The sequence below is a fragment of the Pygoscelis adeliae genome, unplaced genomic scaffold (assembly GCF_000699105.1).
Source record: "Pygoscelis adeliae isolate BGI_AS28 unplaced genomic scaffold, ASM69910v1 Scaffold619, whole genome shotgun sequence".
NCBI classification, from domain to species: Eukaryota; Metazoa; Chordata; class Aves; order Sphenisciformes; family Spheniscidae; genus Pygoscelis; species Pygoscelis adeliae.
This window is the reverse complement of record NW_008825521.1, coordinates 277,395-301,069: the sequence shown is the minus strand read 5'-3', so window position 1 is coordinate 301,069 and position 23,675 is coordinate 277,395. Positions and strand designations below refer to the sequence as shown.

General features: G+C 36.7%; 1 protein-coding gene across 1 annotated transcript in view; it reads right to left on the bottom strand.

The window, feature by feature from the left end:
* The window catches only part of DENND1A (DENN/MADD domain containing 1A), a 205,880-nt gene that overhangs the window by 76,648 nt on the left and 105,557 nt on the right, over window positions 1-23,675 (bottom strand). The window contains exons 10-11 of the mRNA XM_009331593.1: window positions 17,281-17,381; window positions 7,675-7,720 (exon numbers count right to left, since the gene is read on the bottom strand). Coding sequence (XP_009329868.1) covers window positions 7,675-7,720; window positions 17,281-17,381 — 147 coding nt within the window. The remainder of the gene's footprint in view (window positions 1-7,674; window positions 7,721-17,280; window positions 17,382-23,675) is intronic.

Below are 23,675 nucleotides of genomic sequence, written 5' to 3'. Positions count from 1 at the left end.
TGGGAGCGTTCTGCTGTATAAAAAGAAAAATAGTGGGGGGGTGGGGGGGGGGGGGGGAGGTAAGCCAACAACTATAAAAAACACTTTGTAGACATTTAAGTTTAGGTCTTCCATGAGAACTGTCTTTAACTTAAATGGAAGAATATTACATTTAATGCTTTCCATATAAAAAGCACAAGTACTGCATGACAGACCAGGTACTTTCCTCTACATTTCAGGAACCAAAGGTCACTCTGTTGGCTGCATCTGATAAACTCTAAAGCAATCCAGGAGTCTTGCTCCTTCTAGGAGTCCGGAAGCACCAGACAAACTGATTTGCTCCTTCCTGTTTCAGAAAATTAAAAATCTCACTTATACTCAGAGGAGTCTAAAAAGCTCCAACAAAAAGGTCTTGCAACATACTTAACCAAAGCCAGAAGCTTGTCAAAAGCGAGTGCTAGTAGGACAAGACAGAAGGAATTAAAACCTTTTCTTGATTCTTGCTGAAGAAGCAACAAACATGTGCTTGAACTTGTCAATGGGTGGTTTTGTAACTTTGGTGATGAATCTGTACCTTCCCTTCAGCAAAATGTTGAGGTTTTCTGTAGCAAAGAATAGGCTTGTGACAAGCAGATATCTGCCAAGGAGTATAATACAAAAGGATGTTGCTCATGGTGCAAGCATTATAAATGCTGATCAACGTAATCATCTCCACACATGGCCCAGAAATAATTGCACCCGAAAGGAAGGCTAATATTAAACTCTGCTGTGTTATACCTTTACACCATGAAGAGCACAACCTTACTTTAAAACTTTTCAATATTGTATTAAGACAGTGGATTTTCCTGGAGACAAACCCTCAAATTTAATAAAACACTTGAGACTGACTTGATTTATAGCATCTGTTTTGCAATGCATTTGAAAAAATACAATTTTTCAATGGTCCAACCGTGGCTCCTCCTAGAGAAATGAAGAGTGAACAATTCATCTTAATCCTTATCTGTTTTTATCATCTTTCCTTTCACTATAATCTTTGATAAAGATATTATCGGATAGTTATAAGGGCTTTTGTCAAATAATCAAATGGTTCTTTTGCTACACATAGTACCTATCAGCCCAACTGACCTGGAAATAAAAGTATTTACTCTCTTGTTGGAATTTTAGTAAACATTCCCAGCATCCAACTGCATTTCTCACATCAAATCCCATTGGACTCTCTGAATCACAACTACACGTAGATCATTTTCACAGGTATAGTTTGCGCGTTGTCGTAATTTTCTCACAATATGAAGGGACAGCCAGTAAGCCATATACAGTCACATTCTATATTTCACAACTTCCTGAATTTCTGAACAAAATTTTACAAATAAAGTGATACCTGTTAAACAGAACGGGCTATATTCAGTATGTTCATATTTTGCTGAAAAAAATGTGGAGAAGCAAAGAACAAGAGGAAATATGAAGATTACCGTTTCCTTATCTAATTTTACTACAGACTGGGGATTTGCTGAGTCAAAAAGAAGTGATTCAGTGAAAATGTGCATCACATATCACTACTGCAAACCGTTCTCAACCATCCTTACTGAATTACTTGTAGCCATAATCAATCATCTAAAAACCATCACACTGAACTAACATCTACACCTGCCTTTTATTTTAAATGTCTCTTTTTAAAAGAGTGGAGAGGTATGGAAAGCTGGTTTAACAAGCACACTGAACCCATTGTTTATGGCCTCTATAAACATGGCTTAGTAAGAATTACTGACTTAATCAGAGAGAACTTATCTCCTGGTGAAAAGAGCACTTTAAATTTCAGAAATGGCACCTTTACTGTGAAAATCTCTTAACTTTTCAAACAAACTCCAGGGGGCCTTAAACACCAGGTCAGTAAATAAGCAGCAGTTAGTGTGTCTGTCCTGCTCACAAGCAGCCAAACACTTGAAGTAATTTAAATCTTTTATGTGGAAGTTTGCAAAAACACCGAGAAACGATATTCTAATAGAAGTATTAAGGGGTGCACCTCTGTCTCACACAGATCACATGCTAGAAGCAATATTCATCAATAATACTAGCACGAGTTTATACTAAATGTTATTTTATTATCACTGCCTACAGTTGGCGGTTTTGGCATTTCCTACCATAAAAAAAAAAAATCTTAATTTAAACTCTTTTCAGATGAACAATTTTATTGAATAGTTCATTTAAAAAGAAAAAACCAAACACCACCCTCCTCCCCCCCCAAAAAACGGGTTTGCATAACTTCATGGCTAAATTGGTGCCAAAACATAAACCAAGTTGATCATGAGGTTTTATAACCAGATACAAATGTGATCAACATCTTAAAAAATGTTGTCACAGAAAAAAGAAAATGTACCTTCCAATAATTCTTTCAGAAAGGTAGAACTCTTAACAAAACCTAAACATTTTTAGTAGCTAGTTTGTACATTAAATTTGAAATTACTATGAAAGTATGATTCACAGCAAGTCTAAAATCCATTTGCTTAATGGCTTGTCTCTACTTAGTTAATAGTTTCCATTTATTTTCTTAAGAAAAACACCACAACACTGCAGACAACAATGTGTCAATCTGGCTGCCAGAAGCAGGAAAGGCAACGGATATAAAATTTTATTATTTCATGCCCCAACAGCAGCCAGAAGGACTTAATGAAATCACCCTTAGATTTACAATCTGAAATAGCTATTCAGCAGACAAATCTGGTTAAGCTGGATGTGCCCCCTGACCTCTCAACCCTTTGATCTGGGCACAGCAGGTGGGCTGCTGCCCCCTCCTGTGCATCTCCCACTCTTCCGCCCATCTCCCACCCTTGATGTGCAGTACCCTGATCCTGTACAGGTGATTCTCAAGATCCTTATCACAAGCAGCTGTTGCCAACTGAGTGACAAACATCACTAGGGCTGATCTAACACTATTGTACAACAGAAGAAAAACCTTCTACGCTTACTGGTAAGTCTACTTGGTACTGCAGCATTTGTCTGTCTTAAAACTTACCCCTCAAACATACATACACACAGAATCTCTTACTAAAACACAGTTATTATTTCCATTTTTCCAATAATTGGATAAAAGACAACTCCCAAAGTAATTTGTCATGTTTTTAAATGCATTTTTGTCGATACTGCTGAAACCATGTACAGCCATATCTATATTATTAAAAAACTAAATGTAATTTAGTTACTAAGATTTAAGTGTGTGTGTGTGTGTGTGTATATATATAACCCCTTCATTTAAACCCTGTAAAAAAGCTACACTTCTTCAGTTATAGCTAGAAAAGGCAGCGATTTAATGACTATAAATGGATGGAAAAAGCTAAATATTACTCCTCACCCCAATCAAAGAATATAATTAACAATTAACACTACCACTGGAAGATGCCAGTGGTCAATGGATTCTCAGGGTGTCGTCTGCGGCAAGGGGAAGCCATGTGGCACCGTCAGTACTAAGCCCAAGCCGATGTAACCTGTTTCTCAGAGTTCGTTAGCTCCAACTCCGTGCATGCCAAGTGGCATATCACCAGACTGGATCACAAACAGAGGATCCTCATGGCTATCTGAAAAAGACCAGGTAAATATGCCAAAAAGTGCTTCCAGAATACATGCGTGGCGTTCAGAGGACTGAACACACAGCTTTCCGTTCATCTGTCTGCATAAGGAAGAGACTATCGACATTAAGTGAGATCACCTGCCGTGTCCTATCATATTAAAGACAGCATGAAATTTAGTGAACGTTCTTTTCCTAACGAATGTATTTACTCATGCCAGGTTAAAATAAAACAAAAATCTGCTCATATAGTGTTTATGATATGCACAACTGTCCTTTCTGCTTAGGAAAAATGTTAGAAAATCATTCTAACAAATGCAATGTGGTTTCACACACAAATTCCTTCTGGATAATCTTGCAAGAATTAAAATTCTGAAGTCCCAGAAGAAGTCCTTGAGTGACCAGAATATTAAAAAAAAAAAAAAAAAAAAAGAGTATAAGAAATACTTTTCTAATCATTAACTTGAACTCTAAAGGTTGGTTTTGCATCCCAAACAGAGCATAATAAGGGTGGGCACTACTGTTACTCAAATGACTTGGAAGCCTGGCACGGAAGAGTATACAGCCAGCAGCTCAGTATCTGACAGCTATACCGAACTATCCCCACTGGTTAATCAAAACCACATGTGCCTGAATTCCAATGGGTAGGTCAAGGGCATTCCTCTTCCATCAGCGCCATCACACTAATAACCTTTGCTACAGAAACAGTTGCTGAAACAATCGTTTACTATGACAAAATGTAAAAGCCTGCCAGCTAAGTTTGATACCACTTATAACACAAAGGTCAATTTAATATAATTTGAACACTAAAATAGCATACAGTACGCAGGTAGAAAATAAAACAAGATTATGAAAGGGATGTGTTCATTTGATAGAGTTTCATTTTCCTATCTTGTTATTTATCAGTACTAAGTACTTATCTTCATCTAATATGAATTCAATTAGTTCCGTAAGCATGTTCCATTATTCATGTGATAGCTCCAGCCTTGCTTATCTAACAGCTTATAAACTTTTAGCCTTCTTTGAAGTCACTTTATGGATTGCTAAATGGAAATCTTATAAAGAATGACTAACTAGGTGATGATAGAAAAGCTGAAAAATAAGAGCACAAAACACAGCTCTATATTTTCTACCAAGATTTTCCCTCATAAATCAGTTGGAGCCCTCTGACCTATAACAGGAGATTATCTTATCTCACTGGAGAACATTTCAGTCACAGCAAATTAGATTTAACAGTCAATGGATATGCTTGATATTTTAATCATAAGAAAAATTTGTCATTTTCCATTAAAGTAACTGCTCCTTCTACAGAGACCCCGTGTAACATGGGAAACTGCAAACTAACTTCAAGATACACAATAGTTTGGAAAAAATCTTTTGAGGTGAGAGAGAGGTTGTATTTTGTTTAAAATCATTAGCATTTCTGCTCTATTTCTTCCAGAGGACCCATTCCAAGATAGGGATAGCAAAATCCCACAGAAACAACACTAAAGCTAGAAAAAAAAATTTTTTCCCCTTTACACCACAGCTTTCTCTGTGCAAGTTTAGGCTTCCACTAACATTTACACAACAATGACAGATTCTGCAATTGGAGCTGCTGGAGCAGAACCATGAGCCTATATATAACTGCAATTACTCCCATGGGGCTCTACAGTAGATAAAGAGTCCACCTGTCTTAACTTGAATATAAGACTGGGGAATTAATCCCTTATCCTGAAACTAGAACACGTGGATTAACAAAACACTTTTAAAGATCTATTTGCTGAAATTTCAGCATTTAAAGAAAAATGAATACTGAATAATGACAGTAGTTTTTAGTTGTAGTTTATAGAATTATTTTGATATGGAAAAATTAATACATTGTATTTTTAAAAATACAAAACTGCTAGATCATGAGAAAAAAGTTGCTGTTGCTACGAAGTTATTCTAACAAATAAAACACACAATTTTATACCTACATATGAAGAAAAAGAAAAAGAGAGTAAGCTTTCAGCATCAAAAACAGGCAAACAGGTAAACTAGTAATTGCCTAGCTCATTTGACAAATGTCACCTTTCCTTTGCCCAAGGCACAGAGAAATTATGCAGTACTTGCCAACAGATACAATAGCCCACTGTGTGATTCTATTTTATTTTTCAATGGAAAAAGTACAGTTAGCTGGAAGATGCATTTCTATCTGGAACTATTCAATTTATCCTTAAGAGCAGAGGGAGGAGACAAGACAGTTTGTTTTATTTATTTAACTTATTTCATAAGGCACTTTGAATAACTGTACTTTGCCAAAGTGTGTCTGTGTTCCAGAATCTCCGGCTATTCAAAAGCCATACTGGATTTAGTACTAAACAGATTTTTTCACAAGTTACTAAAACGGATAAAAATTGGCTTCTCCAAGAACAACTCCTTTTTTTGAGTTTTTACAGATGGAGTTTGGAAGGCCTACAGAGCCCTGCAATCTGAAGAACTGAGACAAAGGAAGAGGTAATGGGTTTATGTGGCAAGGCAGGAGTGAGACATCATGCAAAGCAACTCCAAGGTGTAATTATTAATTTTTTTTCTATACCCATTGCCAGGCTAACCACGTAGCTCTTTGTGAGCAAAAATATTTGTGAAAGCTGACAAGTATCTGTATTGAGGTATTATCCCATCCTCTACCAGGTCTCTTCCTTCTTTTTCATAGACAGATACCATAATAAGCATGCCAATGATTACCTGGTACAGATATGGGGCAGGAAGTTTCTTGATCGATATGAAAAATATATGCTATACTATTTCTTCCTAGATATTACTTTGGTCCTGTCTATGCAGTATTCAAGGGTAATTATCAGAAACCCCTCTAACACAAGCATATGATGTGCAAACAAACGTACGTGTTGACTTTTAAAATAATTGCTTATTCACTAACACATTGTACTGCAATTCTGTACTTTATTTAGCAATATAAAGGGCATAAAAAAATCATCTGTACCCAAGATGGTAAGGAAAAAAAAAAAGAGGTCCTGCATATTCCATCTAGCTTCTCACGAAAAAAGTGACTTCTAAAATTACTTCACAGTAACGCTGGAAAAAGGGGGAAGTTACACAGCATACTAGTCTAAATTTTAACACACAAAGACATAGAGGATCATTATTACATACATATGCCCTAGTGAAAGAATATATGTTTGATTGCTATTTCCAGAGAAGTTACACATTTTTATGGACAATATAAGAACAAATATTCTAGTAATATGCATTACCTTACGTGATGTAAAACTCAGCTTTGTAAATTGTTATGTATCCTAAACATTAAGCCTAAATTTCAAAACACATCTATCTAAAACAGGGACACGAGCCAATTAACTTTTAAGGGCATTTGCAACTCCTACCAGTCCAACACTGCCTGCTAATTTAAGAGCCGACAAAGAGGCAACGCTTTCTGGGCAGGAATACCTCTTCCCACACGGAGCATATACACGTTGTTCAGACCTCCTGTGTAAAGGGGCGCAATTAATAAGGACTAGGATTTTCCTAGGGATCTAAATTAATAGCTTATGTTGTCCTCCAGATGCTTTTGAGGAAAGTCATCAACTGTTTCACCAGTACTGGAAGCAAAAGCAAATGTGCTATTTCCACTTTTAGAGTTTTTAAAAAGTCACATGAGTTACTCTGAATTGTTTATATGTGAAGCTTTCTGTGAGGGCTGGTTTTCTGCCAGCTTTGTGTTCACATTAACAGCAAGTTCCTTCTCTTCAGATCTTTTGAACATTAAAAAAATTACAATCTGTCTGCAAAAGCCTAAAAAGAGAACTGTAACTGTCAACATTTTGGTTTAATATCGACTCTGCCTTTGTGAATACAGAGTCAAACTAAGGCAGTAAACTGATTAAATGAAGCAACAGGATGGAGAGGGGAACACAACGTGAGCTCGTCACTGCTGAACTGCAAACAGAAAGTATGCCCAAAGAGTACAAGGTATCAACTAAGACTCCTTTAAAATCTAACATTATCATGTATGCTTAACTTCAGTTCTCTCAGCACTCCCAAATTAACAGGGTTATTTCATTTTTAAGCATATGAATGAATGTATAATTGCTTGCAGAATTTAACTCTAAATCATAAAACTATATATAGTTTCAGAAATGGTGAGAAAGACTTACCTCCATCAAACTTAAATGTATTCCAATGAGGTAGGGCATTGGGGCACTGCAAAGAGGAAGAAAACCTAGCTTTACATTCTCATAACACTGGATTAACACATGTGACTTATAAAATTAGCTACAGGAAAATACTGGGATACTGGATTAGATTTTGCTTAAAAAAATATATATATAAAAACAAACCACATGTGAACAAAATTTTACTCCATATTTGAAAGACTTTTTGTACTATGCAATATCCTCTCACTACTGTAAGACTAATTTTTCTTGACATCAGAATTTCTAAGTGACTAAGTTAAGACAGGTATATAAGGACAGCTATTAAACGTAACTATAATACTGGGGTCTTTTTTTAAAAACAAATAAAATGTGTTACAGTTTTCAAAAAAATACCCAGACTTTTTCTAAGAGTATTCTTTAGAAAAATTGATCCTGTGGTAGTGTTAAGTGGTTAATTTAATGTATACATATCACCCGGTACTACAAGTTTTAAATCCTTTGAATACGGGTCCAGACACATTTTAAACAATTTATTTTTAAGTATAAATCTTGAAATGTTTACATTTATGAAAGAAAAATATAAAAATTATTTTTGAAGATTCTGATAAACTCCAGAGTTACTGGGCTATACGCTGATACCATTATTCCCTTCAGAACACAAAACTTAAGTACACCAAGAGGCTCTTAGGCAAAATTTGTAGCCTCAAACACAGGCGTGATACTTCTGTTATCAAACAGGATGCTAACATTTAAGAGCAAGATTGATCTTTTCCGTCTTCTCTTCCATGATGTTAGCAAACACCAACATGGACTATGTAACACAAGAAGAATACTGAATGAAAGTTGTATCTTTGTGTATACAGTATTTCTAATATTAAGCTTATTACAGGACTCCCACTCAACTGATCAGGGAAAGCTTGTATTTGCACTGCTTATCAGAACACATCAAAGAGGATGCCAAAGCTGCTAATTGCAAATATGGCATATACTGCCTGTTAAACGGAAAGCACACAGACAGACACAACTTTTAAAATAGAGCCTCATTTCATTTTGGATACAGAAGCTCGAAGAGCTCATTTTCAATTTCAGATGAAAAAATGAGAGAAATGTCACTGTACTGCCTTGGATTAAAATATCTTCCATATTGCTTTGATAAACCGGTGCCTACTGCTCAGTAAGAGAAGTACAGTGCTGAAAAAACTACTGAAAGACACCAGATCGGCAAAAATCACTCTGCTTCTCATTTTCATGAGAAATACCTTTAAAAAAAATATATTTACTGATATGCATATTAATATTTATCATGTTTTATCACCTAAATATTTATCACCTAAAACTGCTACTCTGTTGGATGCTGCACCAAGAGATGGAAACAGCCTCTGTATTAGACATTCTACACGAAAACACTTTTTTTCTTTTTGAAGACATTAAACATATATAACTTCAAAAAAACCTTACAAGTTCATTTGTAGAATACTGAAGTGCTTTGTATCACATTACATTACAACTTACTGAACTGCTTAGGCTGGCAAGAATGCCCCTGCACAAGCTTCGCCCAGTACAGCACCTTATGAGAGACAGCCCAGAGGGACTGTTAAATCAGAAACTAACTTGGTACAAATCCTGAAGGTTCTGCTTCCTTGGGAATTCCACAGATGAGAACCAGAACATACATCCAAGCTCTTGGATAGAAATTTTTACTATACAACATGATACAAACTTATTACATATGGATTGCTGCTCAACTGAGGAGTATTTTTATTTGTCATTTTGCATGTTTTATTTGCGACAAATGCTCTCTCTCTCACCCACATCTCTTCATTTCCAATGGCCACATTCCAGGAGCAAGAAAATACCCAGTAATTTTATATTCAAAGTATAAACCATTGGTTTAGCTGAGAGCTGCACAAATGCTCAACTTCCCTGCGTGCCTGGCTATGCTGCTCAAGACTCCTCCAGTATGCACTGAAATGAATGTGTTTCTAATTAAGTAGTTTCATGAACACGACAGCTTCAATCTCAAAAATACAAAGTCTGAACCTCGGCAGGAAGTCTTAAGACTGCAAATGTCTCATCTAGTGGAACCTTGGCTAATGTAATGAAAGGAAGCAGGAAGAGTGCAGTATTCCAGAAAACCAGCCATTTATTAACGTGTCCAAAAGTAGAGTCTGTCACCAAGCATAGGAAAATCTGAACCTGTAAAAGTTAAATTAACTGTATCATGTCCATCTTTCAATCCCCCAGTTTATCAACAAAAGAAAAATAAGAATGCCTAAACCCTTAAAACCACGCACCCCCAGGAAGATTTCAATGAATTACAGGAAAGATACAGCTTAAGATATATGGATCAGCTTTGGATGCAATGAATCATCTTTTCAATTTTCTAGTGACAGACATTACATGTAAAGGCAATACAGCATATAAAACTATTACAGGGGTTGCATAAAGGCTACAGTAACCTGACTTTTAGTAGTGTTTTGAAAGCTGTTATTTCTTTAAACTTGTATTACTAAACATTAAAGGGCTCCAGTCAGGTGCTTAATGGGCTGTACAGTGCGTACGCTTGGACAGACAGGAGAAAGCGGGAGGAACAATTTGATACTATAGAACTACAAAGAGTGGTTTTAGCGTACCCACCGATAGAAAAAATAGCTCAGGTTTTGCTAATCAATATGAAAAGGAAACTTTGAAGCAGTGATTTGTTAAGGTATAATAGTTTTGCAAGTATTTGTGTTAGTTTTACAAATAGTTGCAGAGATTTCCACTAGGGAATGAGGTAGAGCACAAAAGAAGACATTGGGTATTTCTTTGAGAAACATTTAACACATGGGTGAAAAACTGCATCACGGGGCACTGGGACATGGCACTAGTGCAAGAGAATGACAAGCAGACAAGGTACATGCTATGAAGGGCTCCAGAAGATGAATAGCATGTTTGATGCAGAAGAGAAGATGGGGAAAGTAGAAGGTAAATGAAGAAGGTTGAAAAAACCATACAAAAATAATTCCTGTAAGAAGTTTTTCCAACATGTATAAGCAATTGCTTGGCTTACAGAAGTCAGAGGGAAAACACCAAATGGTCAAAGCTTGGGCAAAGATGCCTGGAGCTACACAGATGAATAAGAAAGGCCACATTTCAGACAGGCAGCAAAAGAAACACACACCATTTAGAAATGGATTAGATCTGAAGACTAACAAAGAATTTCCCAAGTTATGGGAATATATGAAAAGAAATTAACTCATTTTTATCCACAAAAGCCATTGCTTGTAATGACTGAAAGACACCAAAGAGGAATGACAAATGGGAGGCATCTACAAACATCCCAGCAGAGAATCAAGGGAAACAAATGCAGGTTTTAGTTTGTGTGAAAGGTGACAGGCGTGGAGAAAAGCAGGTCTGTGATGCATCCCTGGAGCACCTGTTTTTGAAGGTGCATTTGTGTGAAATTTATTTATTCAAAACTGCTTTAGAGTAACCATTACTGTTCACCACCCAAATGTGGACCTTAAAGTGCTTTCTCTATGGATAAGAAAAATAAAATTATCTGAATATCTATTTTATCAAAATTAATTTTGTTTGTCAGAACTGACATTATTGTTCAATAACACATGAACAGCAAAGCAAAAGCAAAGATATTTTAAGGATAATTCACCATGATACCTCCTTCTACTCCCAAAAGTTTAACTAAGCAAACATCATAAATAACCTCAATAAAATATAATTCTGGTAAAGAGCATAAATATTTCCAATAAAAATCTACCAGAGAGATTATATTCTTCTGTCATCACTCATAGATCTGACTGGAAAGGAAACATACCTGAAAGTAAATGCTGAAGGTTCACGTCAGGCTTCATAAATTGCTTTTAGCGCCATTTTTCTTTATCATGCGTTAATCATATGCCATTACTTAAATACTCAGCTACCATCCTGTACAAAGGAATATTGTGTGCCTCCTCTTCCCCATTCAGAGCACACTATAATAGTTCTTCCTAACTGCTACTCAGGTCCTGAGACATGAAACACTCAAGCAGTTTTTAATATTTTATCAGGTTAGATGTGTATTTCCAAGACTTTCAAGTAAACTTCAGTAAGACAGACTGCTTGTATAAACAGGAGAAGCGCTCCCCACAACCTTTAATCCTTCTGGGACCCATGACAGATTAAAGACTGCCCTTCAGACCAGTCTTTACCTACTGCTTGACACTTCATCAGTCCTGGGGCTTCTTACAACCACAACTCCTAATTATTCAAAGTTGTTTGATGGAGGCCAATATCCATTAAGTACAAAATTACGAAGTATCAATTTCTACTGCACATATTTACTGCTTAAACAAAATGCCCGCCTAAGTCTTTTGGAACAAAAAGAAAGGTTATTACTCCTCTTATGCTACACTGGTTCCCAATGCAATCAGCCTTATTTATAATCAAATGAGTTATATAGGTAAATATCAAATCATTAAAGTAGCAATGCATAAGCATGAATATGGATATTGTGGACTTAATGGCTATATATTGCCCATTTATTACAGTTGCGTTTTTACAATTTCTTTAATTCGTTTCCTTAGGCTAACTAGAGACCTCTTAATTATGCTCCCAAGAGGTGGGCAACTACTAATTGGAAGAGAAGCAGGTGAAATAGAGGGACATTTCCTCTTAAGTGTAAAAGAACCCACCCTTAAAAAATATTGCAATTCACCAGAAAAAGTAATGTAAAACCCAAGGATCTCAAAAATGTTCATAGTTTACAGCTACACAGGGATTTGTACCATTTTGCTTCATTGTTCCCGGAAAATTGATTAGATCACATTTACTAAGTTCATGTCTTGATATACAAATACTGACTTAATGTGTCGCTCTCTCACACCAGCAGTACTTTACTCTCTAAGGTAGTCTCCTGATTTCTCTGCAGATTACTCATTGAAATGCAACAGAACTCAATCCGAAATTTATTGGGGTAATTGATGCAAATTAGAAACTTGACTGCATAAATTGGAATTATGTAGAAAACATACAGCTAAGAAACCAGAAGAGCAACTACAAGAGCTTTTATTGAGTACACAGATGTACCAGGCTAAATCGAAATGCCTACCAAGAGGCTCATGACGAAGGAATCATTGTTTCCCAAGCAGCAGGAGTACTCGCTCTCCAGTTACCCCCTCCACCTACTTAAATTGAACTATATGCATATTGAACTATATGCAGATTTAGAAAACAGGAGAAAGGGAGTTAAAAAAACTCCTGGAGAAAGGGAAAACTGCACCAATAGAAACGTTTGTTCAGCAGCTGTGCCAGGGTGCTCTAAGAAGGTGGCTCTCCGAATATATTAATGTTGGCTGCTAAGCAGTGTATCTAATATAAAAGACTGTTTTAATCACCCTAGAAAATATACTGTTGCTTCTGGTAAAAGCCCACAGAATAACTCCAGTGACAATGCCCTGGGGTTTAGAGAACGTACTAAGCTGTGTTACCAGGTCAGCAAAGACAGGCTTTTCTTACAGGCTGATTTTAAACACAGACACTGAGCACAAAAAGGAAGAAAACAGACACAGTGGGAGTGTTTTTATGCCACAAGAAGAACAAACTGGAAGAAGTAGTGAGGAAAATTAATATACTGTTTCTTTCACATCAAGAAACATTTAAATTTCCAACAACAATAGATGGACAAGATCTGGCCAAATTTAAGTAGTAGTATGTGCTTGGCTACTGATGCTTGATGGCAGTATCTCATTAACCAGTACTTTTGGTACCTGCTGGCATGTACTTTTAAAACAAAACAAAACAAAAAACCAACCAGCAGTGCTTCATGTGTTTCCTCTGTTGTTCTGTATTCAAAAGAACAAGCAATTGTGCATTAAGGTGTGAAATCTAATGATAGGATTCCCACCAATTTCTAGTCTCCTCCACCCAAAATATTTCCCTGGGCTGAAAATATATCAAAGAATGGTACCTAATTAAAAAATTAAAATAAAGGATATAGCACTCTTCCCCTTGCTTCCCCTCCCCCCCCCCAATTAATCTAAACGATAGGGATCAGATGACTGAAGTCATTCCAGACAGATGTACATGGTACTACACTACTATTACTGGCTCAGCATCCCTAGTACAAATAGCCAATGTATTGAGAACAAACATTCTGAAGATACAGGCTTTTGGCATTTTCAATTCTGTGGTTAGGTATGCGAATGAGGAATGCAGGTGAACGTAAATATTAAGTTTAAAAAAATCCTTTCAAGAGGGAAATGGGAAGAAAATTACCCCCCTTCCACGTTACAAGTTAAAAAAATTAGCAAAGAGCAAACTGAAAAAATGAGAAACCACAGTGTTTTGGAAGTACTTGGTGTAAAATGCCAATAAAGAACAAAATGCTATAGAAAAAAATTGAGCTTTAACAACATCAGTGAAACGATTCATATTGAGCATGTTTGTGGCAGAGTTGCCATTCACTTGTAACAATATCCAATCTCCCACCTCTTCCTGCCTCACTCAAGAAAGCGCACTTCTCTCAACAGCTAAAGGGAACTCTCTGCATCGAGCCTGAAGTTTCTCTTATGTGAAGTTGGCCGAAAGATCTTCAAGTGGCAGGAGGAGCGTTAGTTATTCTACCCATTAGCTCTCTCCAAAGAGAGCTATTCTACCTTTTTGTAGCTCTGGAAAGATCCAATAGTAGTTGTGTCCCCCTTCCCTCCCCAGGAAATAGAACAAATTTCAAATTTCACAACCCTGGAGCTGTCAGTGTATCAGTCGGGACCTTAGAAGTTTCCTTTATACAAAAAGTTTCCACTGCAACTCATATGATTAAAAGCAAATAATCACAGGTGGAATATATTTTTTTCAAAAACTTTCAAAGGTCATAAGTAATACAGTACAGTTTATACCCTTCTGTGATTTTCAGAAGAGCAGAAGATTCAAAAGCATCATACAGCACAGTCAATAAATGGACAGTCAACTGAATGAACATGGTATTTTGTATTCATAAGAACTGAAGAATTCTCATTACTTTAAATTTTATTTCCATTTCAGCTCTTTAAAATTCTTATGTCACATTTGCAAAAGAAATAACCAGGCAATAATTAAAATTAAACTAAAAACTCTTTTATTTTGAATAATCTCAGGTCATTTCCCTTAAGAGGCAGACACCAATAAGCAATAATACGGCCTTTAAAGCAGAGAGCACAGAGCTGATTTCTCAGACCTCCTAGGCAAAAATTATGTCTCTAAGTTCACATGGTTACAAAATAGATGGACTCTCTTTTGAGAAATATATTTATGGCACGTAATTCGTTGCTAAATTGACTTATTCAAACAATTACAGTGTGTGTAGCTACCTCTCCAATTAACGTTCATATCTGGCTAAGGTAATCAGTTGTTGTATTTGTGAGCATGCAATTACAATCTGCCTAATAATTATACATTTTTAAATCATACTTTTCACACACTAGCTGGCTCATTCGTTATATGGACAGGGTGTTACGCCATGAAAGAATTCATTCAGTAGAGCTCAATGACTTGTGTCTTTATTTCTTTGAGTACACTGCCCAAGTGTTTGCTTTTTGCACACTTCTGCTCCCAACTGCGGGATCTGGACTTAGCCCCTTTTAACATGTCTTTGTCAGAAAGTCGATGAATACCTAATCTTCAAACCCAGCATAAAAACCTCTTGTGGTCCACATCGTTGTCCTGAAAACTCCTAGCAGCATGTACCTGAAGAAAAAGCTGGCAGCAGCAGCCTTCATGTGTTAATTACACATGCGAAGCCCATTATGCAGAGAAAGGGCACCTGCTGGCAGTGCAAATGACTAGAATCTGCCCTTCCTGTGCAGTGAGTAAATTGAAGGTTCATTTCTACAGGAGGTAATAGTTTTTAGGTTCCGTTCCGTGTATCCTCAACGTAGGCACATACTTAACATTTAAATCATCTGCAGAGGAACAAGCTTCCTTTAAATCTGCATGTTTCAGTTCCTAGCACGTCACTTAAAAATGCTAGTTATCCCGGCTGGTTCCTTACTCTTGCTTAAATGAAGAGAAAACGTCACACAGAACACTATCTCTCTTAAAAAAAAAAAAAAAACCAAAACCCAAAAAACAGCCATCCTCCACGCTAAGAGCCACACTTAAAATATGGTATCGTATGACACAGGAAGTTTAAGTTTGTTTTTTTCTGAGAAGGACTTTTTAAAATGCTAGGGGGCAGAGGGAGGCTGTTTCTATGTTTTCAAATCATTCCCAAAAGTGCATTAAGCACCACACTCCCACAAACATTTCTGCTGCACAGGGAGGCCTGGAAGGCCAGCCAGTAGACCTTGCCAGTAAAGACAAAGGCATTGAGTCCCTCAGCTTTTTCTGTGTCCTTCATCACTTGACTACATGACCACGCAGCAGCAGGTCCACATTTTCCTTGTGATTTCCTTTTACTTCCAAGCCTGTAGAAGCCTCTCATAACCCTTTACATCCCTCAGTTTAACTCCAGCCAAGCTTTGGCCTTACTAATTCCATCCCTGCATGCCCAGGCAACAACTCCATTAATTCTCTAACAGGGCTTGAAAGTATAACTTCTCTAGGAAGCTTAAGGTAAAGCCACTCTTTCTGGGCAAACTTCATCTCCCTGCTACGTACACAGAGGGAAGAAAAAAAAAAGGGGGGGAAGTCACACAAACTGAGCATGGGAAGCAGCAACTAACAGCTGAGCAACTAAAAGCAGCAGCATCTTAAACTTCCTCTTTGTTAATTACTCAGAGTGCTCGTCCACCATTCCTGTGCACAGCAAATGGGAGAGATGATGTTACAGCTGGTTAGGCTAAACCGTTTGGCTTTGCACTAGAAAAGAAAGTAAAAACTGAGAGACTGTTTGAGGGGCACTGTAGGCAGGCTTCTGAACCATTAATCACAGAGTCGAAGACATACGCCTAATGACACGCTAATCTGGAGACCACAACAGTGAATAAGGAGGCTTCTTAGGCCACCTGGACAGCGTGGAATCATCAAATAGGTTGGAAGGAACCTCAGGAGGGCAACTGGTCCAAGCTCCTGGTCAAAACAGGGCCAGCTTTGACATTATAGGAGGTTGCTCATGGGCTGTGCCAAAATTTTTCACATCATGATAATGAATAAGTTTTTGAAAGGTTTATATCCGTTCTCCTAAATTAGGTAAATATCACGTTCTAAACACACGCTGATAATAAAAGATGACCGCAGCAAAATGAATAGCTTTTGCCCACCTCCAATGGAAGTTCAGGAAAGCAGGAAAATGAGAGTATCTTCTCCACTGTATCTTCTACTGTTGGAGTCTTAATTCAAATTTTAACATTTAACACAGATATGCTGAAAACAGATTTTAATTACACAATATCTAAGTTGCAGCATTCCATAGTAACCACTCATATTGAAGTATTTCAACATACTGATAGACAATTATATCTTGCCATGAAAATAATTTTTTTTACTTACTAGGTTGATTGCTTCCTTAATATGCCTATATATTTTTAGAGTAACAGTTGCATCATAAGAGGACTTAAGACTTACTATACAGAAATGTGAAAAATGTTGTGAATCTAAGTGATATATATACATATATATAATATATATACACACACACATATATAGCCTTACCAACAGTAGTCCAATAGATGTGGGGGCAGAACAGGAATGTAAACATGCTGCCAGAACATCGGGTAGAGCATAGCTGCAGACCCATGAATGCAGGCAGTTAACTGAAAAACACATATTAAAACAGGATCATAAATAAGACAAAAACCAAGCTTAAAAAGGCAAGGTTAGAAGAAAAAAAAAGTAAAGAATCAATTCTGCTTTCATATCAACATGCTTTATTACAAAATATACAGTGCTCTTTTTTAAAAAAGGGGTATTGGTGGGTGAAGCATGACTGCTTTATGGTGGTTGTCATTCGACTGACTTTGTAAACAGCTGAGAACATGATTCATACAACAAACAAAACCTGAAAAGAACACCCAGTGTTCTATAAAGCAACAGAAACATGGAAATGAAAACACAAAGGGAACTAAAAAATAGTAAAGGCAAATCCCCCAACCCTGGTAATTACCATCCATGAAATATCATAAAACTGCATTGAAATTATAACACAAACTGAAAAAACATTTGAGCTCAGGAAGATACAATGTGAGTGGCATACGTTTGTTAAGAACATATCATACTAAACTCAGTGATTAAATTTTTATTATTTAAAAGGGATTTTTATCTAATTGCCCTTTACCAAATCACTTGATCCATTGACTTTCTCAGTTATATTTTTAAAAACTCATTCAGAATAGTTTTGATGTTGGCAGGTACTGAATGAAAAAGATCACAAATAGCAAACACAAGTGCCAGTCAAGCTGTGGGGAGAATCCTCACAGAGCTTTGGAGGAAATTACGTCTCTCAATCCTATTTCAAACGATAATTAACAGTTTGGAAAAGAAGATAAGCAGGATATTTGTCACATTCACTAAGGATATTAAAATGGAGAAGGTGGTAATCCTCAATAAGGAAATCTCAGCAAAAGCTATAGTCAAAATACCCTAAGAAGACGGTATGAACACACACATATACTTGGGAAAAGAGAAAATGAATAAATAAATCAGAACACTCATACAAATAGACACATACATGGAAAAGACTAAGAGATGACAGGCAATCACATCCACCCTGACAGTGTTTTGCGGTTTAGAGTATCTTTTAATCTCAAATGATACCCAGCGCAAGTACTACAATGTGTTTCACTTGTGAGATGTATTTTGAAAACAATACTCAACAAAAGTCTACCAGTTATTTGAAGGTATGATGAAATCAAGCATGTAATGCTTGTCTGGACAATAGGAAGGAGGGAGAACACTGCTTCGAAATACCGAAAAGACAAATTCTAAAGGACTGAGGTCCTTGTGGTGGCCTAAAGTTGTGTGAGATGAAACTAAGCAAAGACAAATCGTGACGTTAATCCTAATACAGTTAGATGTGGTGTAACCTTAAAAAGAAAAAGTAGATTTTATAAATTATTATAAATTTCATTTTATAAATTTCCATTATTATAAATTTCCATTAAAGACAGACTACTGAATTATATACCACTTCATAGGGAACCCACGTCTGGTAAAGAAAATGGTCTAGATGAGCTAATACAGTCTCTTAAGGCTCCATGTCAGGGAAAATCCGCTACAACTCTGGATGTAGTTTGGCTTATGTTCAATGCCAAAGCCTTTATGTAATTCCAATACAATTTCTGTAAATAACAGAACCTGGTTTTCTGATTAAGATGCAGGTCATTAAGCAAGAAGATTGAAGACAAGCACATATTTTACGTGTTATTTTTAAGCCTCTGAACAATACAGATCTGGGTAAGCAATAAGAATGCACCAAGAAACATGGATTTTTGGGGAGAATTACTGTGGTTCTCTGCAGTGTGATAAGAACCATGGTGAGGTATCAGCTTCACAAGCAGGTGTTTTTCAAAAGCAGAAAAGTGACTATAAAAATGAACTGAAATATACTTTGCAATTTACAGCTCAAAATAGCCACAGATTTTTTTCAAAATCATTCAGAACCTAAGACCCAGTATGCCAAGTATAAACCCATACAGCACTTTAATGATAAAAATTTCAGACATAAAACCCCTCAATTTGAAAAGCCAGAATTTTAAGCTATACCTTGTACCTAGCTGAGAGATATTTTATTGTGGCTAACATATACGATTAATCTGTCTGTTTAATAATGTTTTTGAGTTCCAATCATCCCCATCACCTAATCAAGGATAACCTGAGAAAAAGAATGGCCTACTAAGCCAGATCAAAAATCCCTTGTCTCCCAGTATTCTGTCCAACAGTGGTCAACACACATTACTAAAACCACTGATCAACACATTCGTCAATAAAATTGGTATTTTCCATTTTCTCCGTCCCCACCAGCTTGCAGCTCACACCTCATGTGCCAATTAATTCAAATAAACACATTGAAAAGTGCTGCCCTGTCTCTTCGTTTCAAGCCTATTCCCTCACACTTTAATGGGTGCTCTGAGTTTTGAGCATTTTGAGACAATAAATAAAAAAATAAAATCTCCTACTTATGTTCTAAGGGCCACACATGATCTTCCAAATTTCTATCAAGTTCACTGCCTCTTTAGTATCTTTACCAGGCTGAATGAAGAGGTCTAGTCTACTCTGCTCTCCCTAACTGAGAGATCATTTTGTATATTTGCTTGTTCTTGTTACCCTTCTCTGTACTTTTCACTGTTTTACTTTAAAATTTTTTATTTGGAGTAGATAAGAACTCATGCAACATTCACAATGTGGGCAAGCCATGAACATTATGTGGCATTATGCCCTCTTTTTTGTTCTCTACTCCCTTCATAATAATTTCTTGGCTTCTAAGCCTTCAACTGAGTAATAAGCTGGCATTTTCGTAGATCGATATCACTCTTTTTAAAAAAAACTCTAGTATCTCTTTATGAGTGGTAATAATTACTTCAGTTAGTCAGACCATGATTGCTTACATGGTTAGAAGTGTTTTCTCCCATAAGCATTATTTTATATTTATCCATGCTATGCAACAAAATGACTGCCACAACATTTTCTCCCCTTTCAGAAAACTGTTTTTCATGAGGATATTGAACAAATTCCAGAATAGAGCACTGTTGGACTGCTTAGCAACTTCCAGGACTAGGAAAACTGATAATTTTCCTCACCCTTTTTCCCCTCAACCTTTTAGCCAGTTGTTTACCCTCAAGAGGATCAAACTGTCCTATGCTACAAAAATTTATTTAATAGCTTTGAAGAATCCAACACTGTTCAATCTTACCTAGATTTTTAAAGCTTTTTAAGATTTGGAGGCATGGATTTCTTTTGCAAAGGTCGTATTTACTCTTCCCATGAAAGCTACACAGTCACTCCTCACCTTAGCACTGCTTGATTTTGCGGTGTCATAACAAGAGAGTCCACAAAGCTCAAAAGTAGCCCAGTGCTGATAATGTGTTTCCATAAGTGAGAATATGCAAGAATTTAAACTAGATTTGAACCAGCATCCTAAGGAAATAGCGTCTTTGGAAGCAGACAGGGTACAGCAAGTATTTTCAGTCTTTCTCAATAAGAAAGCGCTTTATTAGCAGGTGAACATTATTTTATGGTCCATATGGGATGGAAATATTAGTATGTTAGGATACTAATTAAAGCAAAAGTTAGAAGCTACAAAATCTTGAGTTTATTCTGTATTTATGACTCATGAAACACTAAAGATTTATCCCTATCCCATTATATTTCAACTTATCTTTATATTATTCCTACTGGAGAAGATGGTCCTCTCTCACAGATTAGACAAAAGGCATAGCCTAGTTCCAAAATATTCAGCAGAAAAAAAAAGCATGCTTTCCCAATGTAATTTCCCAATGTATAGAGATATTCCCAAATCCTTTATGTTTTCGGTTTCTGTTCTCCAAATCAAAAAGATGTCTGGAAAAAATACTGTTTAAAAATTTAATTCTTACTTAAAAATTGCTTCCATGAGGAGCGAATGGATTATTTCCTGGCATTATTATATAACATGGTTGCCGCTGTAGAGGAGTGAACTCAGTAATCCAAGGAGGCCCCTTCCAAGCCCCCCTCCTATTGGTTTTAAAACTCAGCAAGAAAAGATTAAACAGACATAATGCTCAACACTGCAGACATCTGAGCAGAACCTGTCACTTATTTTTGAGATGTACTCGCACCTTGCCATCTGGCATGAATTCAAATAATGTACTACCATGAGTAAGCACCGGTACTGTCCTTCAACTCTGCCAAGATAAGGGCTCATAAAAAAGAAATAGTATATTTGCTGGAGACCTCACCTGATTAGTGATTGCCATACAGAAAACAAGCACTTAATAATAAGGCAGCCTAAGAAATGCCCAACTGTCAAAACTATAGGAATCCAGCATTTTGAAATAAGATTAGTTCCACTACCTCAGCTTCCTGCAGCTGTTGCTAGCAAATAGAAAAAGATAGCTATGTAAGAAAGACACTCATTCACTAATTCACTTTTTGCAGTTTTATAGTTAATACTCTAAAAGCCTTATTTGAGCAAATCAATGGGATTGTCATATATATAAAAACCATAAACTGACGTTTAATTACAATAGGCCATTTTCCAGTGCATTTTACTCTCTCTCTCCTGATGCATATACACTGCACAGTTTTACAGATGCAGTACATGGCTACAAATGTGCAACATATACTGGAAAAAATGACCACCTTTTAAGTGTTTGTAAGATCATTTTTCTGCATTACTCAGGGCTGAAAATAAAGTAGAAAGCTTAACACTGAGCTATATAAGAATTGAGCAGAGAAAGCAGGGCTGTTGCAAAGGATGTGTATGAAGGTCAAGACCTATACTGGCAGGCTATAAGGATGGCAATAGAGCTCTTGGGAAGGAAGAGCTTGTACATTTAAAACAGTAGTTGTAAGACTGCTGTAGAACAAGAACTGTGCAAGCTCTTAGCTATGTTGCATCACAAGGACATTTGGTGAATGGTATTAATCATATGTTGTCTTTTCCTAAGGACCACCATTTCCTTATCCTCAGAGCCCTGAGGCATGTCAGAAACCAACCAGGGAATAAGGGGTTGTGTATCGGAGCTTTCCATGACATGGAAGAAGTGACACGGCAAGCTCTCAACTCCCAGGAACAAAAGAGTATCCATGTCAGAATGGTATTTTTTGCTTTGTACTAAGACTGTAATAACAGAAAAATTATGTAAAGAAATTCACCTCAGTATGATGGAGCCAAATAGAAACATCACAGAAATTCACAAGTTTACATCTTTGAAGACTCATCAGGCTTCACATAAGCCACCTTTCTAAAATGAGAGACAAGCTGCTGCTGCCCTTATCACAAGTAGTTAACATACCTTGTTGAGGCAGGGCTGCATGGGCAAGTTATGATGGAACAGAGAATACTGTATGCAAGGAACGCTCTTCTGTTTCATTTTTGCAACAGCATGCTCCCACCACCAGGTGGTCTTTTGCCAAGCACAGTTTTTAATGTGTTTTGGTTCGTATTTGGCTCTTCACGAGTAGTTAGATCAAAGAATACGTAAAGAAATTTAATATGAATAATTGCTTTAATATTTTGAGAAATTATTTGAGTTTCCTTTTGTAGGAAGAAAAAAATCCAAGAAAACAGCAATAAATCTTCCATAGGTTCAGTACACGTGGTTTATAAAACAACTAATAAACACAGCCTCATTCAGTTACCTCTAAATCTTATTCAACTTAACTATATTAAGGATATTTCAAATCAAAATTTGAATTTGATATGATGTATGATAACACAGAATTCATTCCACCAAAAAAGACTTTCTATCCAGAACTGTTTAATTTTCTCTCTCTTACCTGATATTAAATTTAAGCCTTAAGTATGAAGCATGCCATGTCTCTCAAAGTTAACAGAAATTAACTGCAAATAGGTCCCTTCCACTTTTTTGTTAAAAAACTAAAAAATAAAAACAAAGAAACCAATCGCTCTCACCACCACACCACCCTCACTTTACTTTGAGAATTCTCAGTTTGGTACGTTTCCAGTTACAAGGTCTTGGCTTCCACTGAGCACAGTTTGAAATAAAATAATGCAGCTTGTTCCTACTGCTGGAACATGCAGAGCAGAGCGTGCAGGCAAGGAATCACTGGCTCTGGCCCAACACTTCAAACCTGTCTTACACTGTCACTCCAATCTTGGAGCAGTTGATATATAAAGTTGTAAGATAAGAACACACAGTATGAATACCCCTCCCTCACGAAGAACCAGACATGCTTTTATCCTGGACAGAGGCAAAAGGAAGAGAAATAGCAGAAAGATAGGAAAGAAAACACAACCCTACTTGTGAAATGGCTCATTAAGGAAGGCAAAGTGACAGGTAAGTAATTCTTCTTCCCAGGCTCTGTCACAAAGGGAGAGATTAAACCAACCAACCACACAAATTTTGAAATGCTTTGGGTAGCCGTTCTCTTCTTTCCTCCTCTCTGAT